The sequence below is a fragment of the Solenopsis invicta genome, chromosome 8 (genome assembly GCF_016802725.1).
Source record: "Solenopsis invicta isolate M01_SB chromosome 8, UNIL_Sinv_3.0, whole genome shotgun sequence".
In the NCBI taxonomy this organism is placed as follows: Eukaryota; Metazoa; Arthropoda; class Insecta; order Hymenoptera; family Formicidae; genus Solenopsis; species Solenopsis invicta.
In genome coordinates this window covers 1,525,055-1,537,176 of record NC_052671.1, presented here as the reverse complement: position 1 = coordinate 1,537,176, position 12,122 = coordinate 1,525,055, and the positions used below count along the sequence as shown (strand labels likewise).

At 33.6% G+C, this 12,122-nt stretch overlaps 1 protein-coding gene across 2 annotated transcripts in view; it reads left to right on the top strand.

Annotated features, from left to right (window-relative positions):
- LOC105192848 (homeotic protein ultrabithorax) overlaps positions 1–12,122 on the top strand; it is a 108,420-nt gene that overhangs the window by 80,775 nt on the left and 15,523 nt on the right. For both annotated transcript variants that reach the window (XM_011157107.3, XM_011157106.3), the window contains exon 2: positions 2,164–2,572. In XM_011157107.3, coding sequence (XP_011155409.1) covers positions 2,164–2,480 — 317 coding nt within the window. In that variant the 3' untranslated portion in view covers positions 2,481–2,572. The remainder of the gene's footprint in view (positions 1–2,163; positions 2,573–12,122) is intronic.

The window sequence follows — 12,122 nt, the reverse complement described above, 5'->3', positions numbered from 1 at the left end:
TTTCATGTTATAAACCTTACCTTTCTCGTGAGAAAAATGTTATTTGTTATGAATTATGTGATACACACGTACTCTTTAAAAGTAGAGTGAAAAATCCTTCGAAAATTGCATAAGTTTAATTCTCATTTTTTGGAGTGATGTTTCATTCTACGAAATTTGGAGAGTATATAAATGCGACAAGTAATATTACGGTGTTTCATATTGTTTTTATTTGTATACTCATATAAAAGAAATAGGAGAAATTAACCCAAAGTTGTCTAAAAAGCAATCTTTAAATGGTGATAGAATTGTATTATACAATATCTTTTTAAACAATTCAAAGCAACCTTAAGACAGACGAACAATAATATTGAACAATATTTAAATATTGTATAATAATATTGATCGTCGAGAAAGAGAGAGAGAGAGAGGACGCTTAAAATTTTATTTACACAGTTCGAAAAAGTCTTTCGCTACCTTGATCTACCGCGTTCGCGTTGCGGAACGCGTGCCAATAGAATACATGGAGAGAATGATTCTGCCGGGGATAATAGGAAGGTTTGATAGAAGATTCCGAAATGGAAGGGAACCAGACTCGATGGGGTCCGCGTGACAAATAACCGTTAAAAACGTAGCGTCGTAACTCCACGCCCCTCCCCGCAACGCGAGCCCGGTATGACAACCTGGCGTGAGAATCGTGGGGGTGTCAGAGGGTGACAAAAGGGGACTCTCGTCGGGTAGAAATATCCGGAAGGGTATAGTAGCTTGGACGGCAGGGCACTTGATTACATCGTGATAACAAACATCATGCTGATATAAACTTTGTTTCGCTATGATATGGATACAATGGCTGTCTGCGCACAAGTCATGCGCCGTGTGACTTTGTACATTTTGATAACAGATCAACAAAGTGTGATTGTGTGTGAAAACTTGAAGTGTTTATTGAACGATTTGATTTGTTCGGGGATGTTGTGATGCACGAGTCTTGCATATTTGAAAACAAATTGCTATATTGTAGACTTTTTACATTTTCGAAATTTTTGAAAATAGATTATGTCTCTTTCAAAAGTTATGTAATTCTATAAGCTTATTTAGGATTTAGACCTTCAAATTTTTGTCATGTTAAATATTTTTATTAACGTGCATTTGAGGTTTTTAATTTTTACTAATGGTAATTATCAGAAAATTTTAAAGAAATTATATTGAAAGACTATAAAATAATATGCATTTCTAGTCATTGATCAATTGCAGATCAATGGCAATTATTATCGATCAATTTTCAAATAGATCAATTGAAGTTGAACACGAAAGGATAGAGCGAAAGTCGTAATATTATGGATATTTATGCACTTGGGCACGCACCGTATGCGAGCAAAAATAGAGTAAAAGGAGGCTGCTTACAGCCGAGAAGAGAGGTCGGTTTAGGTAGGATACCGGTGGCAGAGGTGAAACGGGAGGGTTTTTACGAGGCAGTAATGGCCGATAAGGTGAGCTTGCGCCCCCACCGTCGGGGCTTACTCCGCTACTGTACCCAAGTGACTGTTCAACAGTACCTATTCGCTGTCGTATACTCCCTTACTTTCTCTTGGAACGACTCATGCCACGCTTTATTTTAAGCCGTTTACACATTTCCTTTATCGGCACGAGCCTCGTTTGTATCGCCGCGTCTGATATTCGCAGTCCTAAAGCGCTGCGGGATATCAGAAATTCGTTAGAATGCTCTTTTAATAAGTATCTTAAGCGGCAGCTCATAAAGATAACATAACTTGTTTTAGAACAAGATAAGCAGCAGGAAGGGTATGATAAGTCGATGAAATCTACACATTCAATTCTCATCAAATATTTTGCTAATGTGCATTTCTCTTATTACTATAGCTATAAAATTTATCATGCTTTTAGTATCGATTTTTTCTGAATTTTACTTTGACGACGTTTACGCGGAGATATAACTCATGTGCTGTTATTATTTGAGAAATAAAATAGAATTCTTTCAACGCGTTATCTCAACGTCTGTTTCAATGCGTTTCTATGACAAGAGTCAATTAATATATTTTTGAAAATTGTCATCTTCTCAATCGCTGTTTTATTAGGGAGTAACCGCAATTTTACGGGAGTTTGGTAGAACTAGCATGAGAAGAAATAAACAAAAACAGCTCGTTGCAACTCTGATTTCATTGTTCGTAGGGGCGAACGGAATGCGCAGGCGTGGCCGACAGACCTACACGCGCTACCAGACTTTGGAACTGGAAAAGGAATTCCACACAAACCACTATCTCACCAGGCGGAGGCGGATCGAGATGGCACACGCGCTCTGCCTGACGGAACGGCAAATCAAGATCTGGTTCCAGAATCGGCGAATGAAGTTGAAGAAAGAGATTCAAGCGATCAAGGAGTTAAACGAGCAGGAGAAGCAAGCGCAAGCGCAAAAGGCAGCAGCGGCAGCGGCGGCGGTTGCGCATCAACAACAAGGGGGCGGTGGGGGACCAGAAGGGGGCAACTAGGGGTACGCCCTGCATCGGAGCCCCCCTGACCACCCCACCGCCAATCCACACCACCCTCTACTAGCACCGCAATGTACACAGCTGTATTAAAGGTAAGTGTGATTTTTCTGATCATTTTTTCATTATTGTAACACTTTCTTTCATGGTTAACCGTTAGCCGTAATAGAGTTTTTGACTTTCACATACATTTGTAAGAACTGAAAAATCATCATAGAAAGATTACAATCAATATAACAGTTTTATATTAAAGTTTATTAAAATTAAGTTGCTGTGAATATGACTGGTGACTCACCCCTTTAGGATGAATAATTCTCAACGGTTAAAGAATACATAAGAATAAAATTTACGTTCTTTGTTTAAATCTAGTGTTTTAATGTTAATGCAGTGAACAAAAATAATTCTTCCATAAGAAAAATTATTCACTGAAATTGTTAACCAGAAGAAATGTTATCCTTGTTTTTGGAAACTGGGAGATTGCCCAACCGGGAAGCGTCTCGCAGAAGCGTATTCACCATAATTTCAGTATTAAAATATAATTCTTTTAAATGATTTATAATGTGCAATTGCAGAATAAAAACAAGTAAACTATTTTTTAATGTATTATATGTTTTTAAATATTTTATATTATATAAAACGTATTATATAAAACGTTTTATATGAATGTTTCATATGTATTATGAACAATTACATGTAAAATAATTATTCAGAACAAATTTATAAATACCTTTTTGTATGCATCCTGGGTTGCAAATAAAATGTCCGGGGTTTTTGGTCTCTAAGTTTTAGTTTTGAAATTTTAGATATGACAATCCTAATTTCATGAGGCATTTATACACGTAGATTTTTTAATATTAGATAATATTAGAATATAAAACTGCAGTTTAGCACTCTTTGTGGACAAACAGAGCAGACGTATGCGCTTGATGCAACAATTAGGATTATGTGCTACACACTAAAAAAAATGATAGTCGCATAAACGTTAAAAGCGGTGTTAAAAATGAGATTCAAGCTTTTAGCAGCAGCGGCCTTAAAATTAAGTTTACTCGGCGGGCTTAATGAGGATAAACCGCGTACAAGCGTGCCTTCATAATTTTCTAAGTTATGCTATTCGCGTGTGTTTAACTTGCGCTGAACGTGCATCCCGAGGGAGCGACGAACGCAAACTTGAAATATCGTGTCGCGTTTATCCTGTCGTTTCTGCCAGTACCGAATAAAAAACTTATCAGTTTTATCGCGCTGTGCTTGCTTCCGTTGCTCTAAACGATCCTGGTAAAATTACGACGTTTCGTATCGTGAGTTTTTTTTTTTTTTTTTTTTTTTTTTAGTCGCAGAATCGAAAACTGTCAAAGCATGTAAATTTAAAAGAAAGAAAGTCACTTAGAAGTGATAGATTGTCTGAAGCAAGTGTATGACGCAAAAAGAAAGTAGAAAGCGTAGATAGGTAAAAAGAGACCAAGACAATGGTACCAATTTCGCTACTCTATTACAAAAAAACTTCCTGTATAATTTATATTTCTACATGAAAGCCAACTATCCCTTGTCGGAGAATAGATCCTTTAGATTGTATTGTCGAACGAGACAATATCAACGGTAAAAAAAGGTCTCTACTTTTTTCACACTTTCACAAAGATCTTTGTCGCCGCTGGAAGACATTTACGACTCTTCCTATATTTGAGCTAAAAAAAATCGATCTTAGAAATATTCACACTACTTTGTTTAACTTTGAAAGCAGCTTGTATGTGATTCTGATTGTCTGTTGTATTGCGCGCCCGTTTTCTTTCTTGTAAATGTGAATATTTTTTATCGATTACTTTTTTAGTTTTTGGAAACTTTTTAGATTACTATATAAAACAAGAAGGACAAAGCTTATTTTAAGTATTTTTTAATGAAATATACGTAAAACATTAAATATATTGAAAACGCTGACAAAAAAAATAACTAGCTAATTTATTACATATAGTTCTCAAAATACAATATTTAAAACGTCTGCGGCAGAAATACGTAAGGCACAGAACTGCGATCGAAACTCCTTATTCTTCGGAACCTACTGGAGCGCTTAATATCTCTTTTTTCGGTATCTTCGGGCGACGAAGAAGTTCGGGCATAAATTTTGTCCCGATTGCACGTAATATTACGCCAGCGAAGCGATTCCTCGATTAACTCTCTGGATTGCACCGTAATTGTACGCCACTTGAATCGCGATTAAATAACTCTCCGCCAGTAATATTTATTTAATCGTGCTTATTTAATCGTCCATATCAGAGTAATCGCACTCTTGAAATAGAATAGATTTCTGCCATAATTATAGAAATTTAATAAATGATTTGTTTAACGGAAATTAAAATTTGAAAAATATTTTGTCCGTGACTGATATTTTATTATTTATTTTATTTTTATATCTTTTTTATTCTTTTTATATTTTTTAATTACATTTAATAAATAAATCAGGTAGAAAACATGTTTGCTGTTATAGTAAAGAATTCCATAAATGTAAATCTCAATTCTCCGAATGTGTTATCCGAAAAGAAATAAAACGTAGATTTGCTTCTGAGTCGATCTAGATATATGCGAAGATAAATTTTGTCTGTGGACATGAAAAAGCAATTTAGGAGAGTTTTAATGGCCAATGTATGGGTTGTGACGACGTCGATAGATTAACTCATTTATTGTTTTATCAAACTAGGATTGTCTGGATTTATTCTTATCACGTTTGTGTTAAAAAAAATGCTTATAATACTTTTATATTCTTAACACTATAGTGTACATATAAAAAACAAGAGAAAATTTTATCACGTAAAAATTTATTTAAATCTTTTAAATTAGAATTGTTCTAGAAAAAAATAATTCTATAAAATATAATTATTATATATAAGATACAATATAATGTTATATACATATGTATGTAATATACGTATAATGTATAATTTAGCGTATTGCGCACAGAAAACATGTTTATAGTTAATAAAAAACGAGCAAGTTATTTGTATTTAATTAATGTTTTCTTATATTTGCCTATAACTACAGTGATCAATTTTTAAATTTATTAATAAATTTTTTTTTTTTTTTTAATTAAGAAACATTAGTTTTTAAACCTTGAGCTCTTATTTTTTTTCATATTCTACATGTATGTGCACATATAATATATGAAAACCAATGGCAATGCCATCTATCGGTTTCAACAGTTTCTGGATTAAGTTATGGCTGCTTCAGCCTTTCGCGTTCGTGGGCGTGGCTAAGGCGTGGATATCTATCTTTTAGCGTTGGTTCATCATTTATAATAAAAGTTGATTGTTATTTTATTACACAAAATTATTAAAGTTTACATTAGTTACATTAATTATTAGGAAATGTGCGTAAAATGTGTGAAATATGAAAAATAACATTCAAAATTTGAATCTTTCCGTGTAATACTCCGCGGGGTACTCATTTTACATCCACTTGAATCATCTTCATGGTAGGTGGCAGCACGAAACGGCGTTACTCGGTCGATAATATTTTGCCTCTGTTACCGACGTCTCTGTCGGTATGAAACTTAATTTAGCGGTTGCCTCTACCTACCAAGCAGGATATATTGAGCGGTAGTTCGATGATCGCCCGTAATGCGCTTTATGGTTTGTTTTTATCGACGTGGTTATATAGTAACTCACGACCTTCCTGTTTCTCGGCGTGGTGAGTCGAATCGGCGCGACGCGCCCATGTGCGCGTGTGCAGGTATTGGTGTCGTATAAAATGCGCATCGTGCTGAGTCGGCAAGGCTATTCACATTTTCTCCGCGAATGCATTCTCGGAGCTATCGGTCAATAATCCAATAAACCCGCGATTCGCAGTCCCATGAAGAGAAAATAAAGTACGATGCCGCGTGATTTTATTGCGTAGTAAAGCGTGATTTCGACTGATCGATGCGCGATCACTGTCTCCTCTTCGCGCGCGCGTTCTGTTACTCACTCGCCAAACGGGTAGGTCAGGGATCTTTATTGGCTGTAAAGGAAGACGTTTTACGATCCATAAAAGCGTTTATAGCGCTCAAGTAGTCTTACCTCGGTTCTTACATCCCGGTTATATCCATTACCCCTTCCGCGGCCTTTGCAAGGGCGGCCACTGGCACGCGTTTTCTCTCTTTCTCTCTCCCTCTCTCGAATGCCTTTGAGATTTACAGGTTACGCTCCCGGTAACACCTCGTAAACTTGGCTTAACGACTTTAACCGGGCCTAACTGCTTCCTTCCTGCAATCAGACCCTGACCTATCTTGCACACTTGTCCTAGAAAAATTCCGAGATTCCAATTGCACGTGGTACTGTGCTTTGCGATTTCATCGAATGATCTTAACATGTTTCTGTACTTTGAGTGCTTATCGAATTGAAACTATTCCGCCAGTTGTATAAGTATTTAGAAATTGTAACACTTTTCATTAGCATATTTTACAAAATTATTTAATTTCCGTATTTTTTTATTACGATAAAATTATTAAGATTTATAATTATTAGGGCAATTAAAATATGTTCTAACATAATTTGGTTGGTGTAATAAATATATTTATACATATTTTTATACAAAAATATTAATTTAATAATTATAAAGTATACATAAATACATATATTATTAGGCCAATTAAAATATATTAAGGCATATTTTGGTTATCCAATAATTATATAATTTAAATTTTATTACAAATAATAGTATTTCCAACGAATAAAATATGTGATAAGTAATTTGCATTATTATATTTGCCTTAAGTTAATAATTCTTCTAATTCTAGTCTTATCATAATATTTATAATCATCATTGATAAATTAATATTATTTTAATTCTTGTAAAGGTTTCATTTAATTAGAGAATCACGTAGGATATTCGTATAGATGTAAACTAATCAAAAAAGTAATAAAGTAGGATGTTCTCTATTTAATGGTACAAGTCGACACAAACGTCACGTTTTACTTTTATTGCTCATTAAATACCAAAAAACATAGATTTTTGTATCAACTTGTGTCATTAAATGAAAATACGTTTACTCTTCGTCCGGGAATCTGTTTCGCGAAAAACTACTTTTTTTTCCACGATTTTTCCGTTTAACTTATAGATAAATGGAATTATTCTTTTGGAACAATATTTGGAACAACTAGAACCATCCATAGCAATAAGAAATTGTGTAATTTTATTAAAAAAAGGAGATCAACTAAAAGAACAAATTTGTTTATTTTATTGGAGAATTGTTAGGAAGTAATATCGCTTTGGAACAATGAGGAATAAAGTTAGAACAACCTGAAACAACTTTCAATATTGTAATTTGCGAAGAAGAAAGACTAACTTTATATATTCGTAGAAATATTCTGGGAATGCCTGAATTTTAATGCTCAGAAATGTAAAAAAAGGACTACAGACAGCTACAAACAGAAAGCTGAAAAACAGAGAATTGATTTTTTTTTCTTTTGTTTCTCTTTTTTTCTTTGTCTATTTTTTGTCTTATTGTCTTATATAATAGAGAGCCGGCTCATAAAATAAACTGCGGAGAACATTGTATCGACTAGAAAAAAATTCTCAATACAAAAGCTAAAATCCACATAATTTTTTTTTCTTCCTCTTTCGAGAAGCTACTCAACGGCACATGCAGCATATGTTTATTATGCCTGATTGATTATATCTGATACACATGACTTACCCATCTCACAATTAGTCATATGATTGCAACATTGCCAAGTTGTGTTACGCAATTTCTCTTTCGCCATATTTATAATTGAATATGTTTCGAAAAAGTGCGACGTGCTTTAGAATTTAATGAGTTTAAAGTGATTAACCTTAAATTTCTAGCGTATACATTGAGTTTAAAAATACCAATGTAAAATCTTATTTTAAAATTGGCATGTTATCTAATTTGAAACCTCTAATTCAAAGCCTGTTTTTGGCATTGTTTCCGATTGATTGTAAAATTAATTTAATAATTATTTAATTGTTTAATTAAACACAATAATTGTATAATTGGTTAATTGATTAATTGGTTAATTATTATAAATATAAATTAATCGGTTATAATTATTGAAATAATTACTTATAAATATTTATTAAATTTGTAAAAGGATCTCTGTTATGTTTAAAATAAAAAATAATATATTAAATCTTGGTTTATTTTATTATATTCTATCTTATATCAGATTTCATATTAAGTTAGAAAAATAGTTTTTGTGGCATAATATTTATAATGAATGTATATTAAATGATGAATTTTAATTGAAATATTATTGCACACCATGAAAATTATTGCACGCTGTATTTATACAGAAGGAATTAATAAACTATGCTTTTAGAAATTCCACGGATATCAGGTTGCTTCTCGTCGTGATAATATGAACTATAATGTTCACGAAACGTTGGCATTAACTCTATAAATCAAGACACGAAGACAATCTATAAATCTCGTAGCATTCTTGAAGCGAATAAACTATCTATAAACTCATTTTAAGTCGAAAGAAGAACTCGTATTCGATCTGACAACAGAATTAGATAACTTTCATGTGCGAATGTTACATTGTATCTATGTTATAAACTATCTATACTAATTAATTCGATCGCTATCTATAGATATATTCACTTGGATATTTCCGGTTTCTAGACAGCTTATTTATGCGTGCCGCGCGATATCACATTAGAATAAAAGTAGAACTAGTTGAATACATTTCTTGACCGTGCTTACGTGATAAATATCGTCCGTTCGATTTATCGTCCTTCCGTTTATAAGCTTTAAGATTCCGCGATGAAAATAATTTGAATTTGCATTACAAGATAACTTTCTTGCATGTATTTTTTTATAAACGAGCGTCACATGGTATATGTTATTTACAAAGAGACTAAACATATTTCCAGAAGTGACATAAGTTATGTGTTACGTAAGGATGCGATGAACTAAAAGTTCTAAGCACACATAAAGAAAGTAATACAATAATATAAGGAAAAAGTAAAAAGAAACAGTGAGAGAGAGAGAGAGAGAGAGAGAGAGAGAGAGAGAGAGAGAGAGAGAGAGAGAGCTTTGTTGTGCGTTCTTTGCGCACTTCCGCTTCTTTTAAAGTTTATATAGCCGAACAATCATCTCGCTCACCGTCGCGACTTCCCGCAGAGTGTATCACAATTAGCTGGCATCTTTCACCTCATACCATTACCGTACCCTCCACTCAACTTTCATAAAACCTTCCCCTTTCTTTATATAAAATCTACGGATACGCGAGCCAACACGGAACAAATTTAATGAACTGCCACGCAAACTTTTGAAAGCTTATTTCAATATTATGATGGATATAAGTGACTTGGCACCATCTCAGTAGCGCCAAAAAATTCATGAAAGGATATATTTAGTTACTTTACGGAGCACGTAATGGATTGTATAACTTGCAAATTGAGAAAAGACTGAATGGGCTATAATTTTTTATTTAACGCACAAAATATTGTAGCAAAAGTTAAACAACATAAATCAAATTAACGATGAAAATAAAGAGAGATTTCAAGGAAATACTATTTTATTCGAAAATATTTGTTATATACAAGCGAAATAATGAATATAATAACTGGAATATGGGCAATACAATGATGATTTGGATGTTGCACGCGATTAATTGTCATACTTTATATTAGAAGTGAAATCGCGAAGCGGAAGATATTTCGAAGCGGCGGATTTTGTCCGCCTCTCTGTACACAAACTTAAGAAGTAGATGCGGAAAGGAGGGGACATGGCAGCAACGTAGTTAGTTATACGCCGTGCATGCTAGCAACAGCGCCGGTGTGTTTTTCATTTTCTTTATATCACCCTTGACGCTCGTAAAACCATTACCCATGACCAAGCGAACGCAACTTCTGTATAAGCCCTATCGGTGTGCGCGTATAAACGCGCAGCGTCGAGACATTCTTTGATGATACTGGAACTTCTTTTACTCGCGCTCTCCTGTAGGTTCGTAAGACGAACCCAATTTCCTCGGCGACGGCAAGTCGACCCCTCGGATTTGTCCGACATGCCCACGGGAAGAATTCAGTTTTCTCGTTGGCGATTGGTTACGTCTTCTCGACCGTTATCTTTTCGTAACGCATTGTTTCCAATGATTTAACTGTCGATCGCTATTGCAAAAATTCTGTAAAACTTATCGACAATCTTATTATTCTATAATTTATTTTGGATTACTTGTTAATACAAACTGTTACCTAAATTCCCAAAGTAAGAATGCTGTGCATATTATACGTATTCGTTTGTTAATATGTGTTTGATTTCAAACGTGTATGTATATATTTCCTTCATAAAGTGATTGCAAATATTTTTAACTATTAAACTAGTGAGTTACTCCTCTAAATTTTATTACAATTAATGTCTAACATGTTCAAAAAACTCTGCTCTCGCGAGATCGAGAAAACGAGTCTCGAAGACTCTGATGTGTAGATAAGTTAGTTAGCGACTCGCTCTAGCGCGTTCCGACGTGGTGCGTTTTTTGCATGGGTATTTTCTTATTGCTCTTTCTTTTTCTTCTTTCTCTTTCGCTCCCACTCATTTCTAACGAGTGATTCATCATCAGTGTCGCCTTCTCTTCTTTCTCTGATTAACTGGCTTGCTGGCTGGCTGGCTGGCTAGCTAGCTAGCTAGCTGGCTGGCTGTTTGGTCCCTGGATCTTCCGTTTGTTCTGTTTTTTCTCCTTTCTTTCAGCTCTCTCTTTTTCCTCCAAGCTACTCCATATACTTGTTTTCTTCCTGCAGTCATATCAACATATAATTCTTTCTTATTATTAAGACAAACTTTTTTGCATATCCTAAAATTCCGTTATTCATTAATATTATGATTGCGCTGAATTTAAGTTTCATCTTAAAATAAAAATTCTAGACTTTTGTACAACGATACGATCACGAATAAAATATGCTTTTAGAGATAACAAATTTTGAAAAGAACGTATGACAAGTGTTTAATTAAAATCCCATGCTTTTAATTAAAAAAAAAAAACTTAAGGCGCCGCATATCTAAAACTAAGATTTGGGATTTTTAATGTGAACATGAAGGAACATGAAATCGCATTTTTACTTTAAGTTCTCTCCTTGTGAATACGCTCCAGCATATCATTTCAGGTTTACGACGAACGTACCTGAGCGTAAAATATTTCGATATTTTTTATTTTAATATTATCTTATTGTCATAAAGAGATTCAAAATGACATTTCTCTCCGAAATTTGTGAACATTGATTATTATTGTAATGTAAATACAATAGGGGCACAAGGAAGAAATAAAAATTAAATCGTTTTACTTATTTTTTCTGTATTCTACTTATTACCAAATTGTTTTAAATATTTTCCATTTTACAAATATTTAGTAAATAAAATCCGTTTTTTGATAAAAAAAATAAAAGTACACAAAAAACCTAATTCTTATTTTTTTAGAAGATTGTTGCTGTTATTGTTATCTTTTATTATTCTTTATTATACCATTTAGGTGTATTAATTATTGACAACATCGCATGTTTATATTTGTAAATCGCAATATCAGCGAAAATAAGTATTTTGAAATCAGTAATGTTCAAGACAATACTCTAGTTTACTCGCTGACGCTTCTATCTTATTCATTTCCCGATAAAATTCGTCATTTAAAAAATAAATCTATTTTATCCGGCGAAGATGCTATTGTTTTA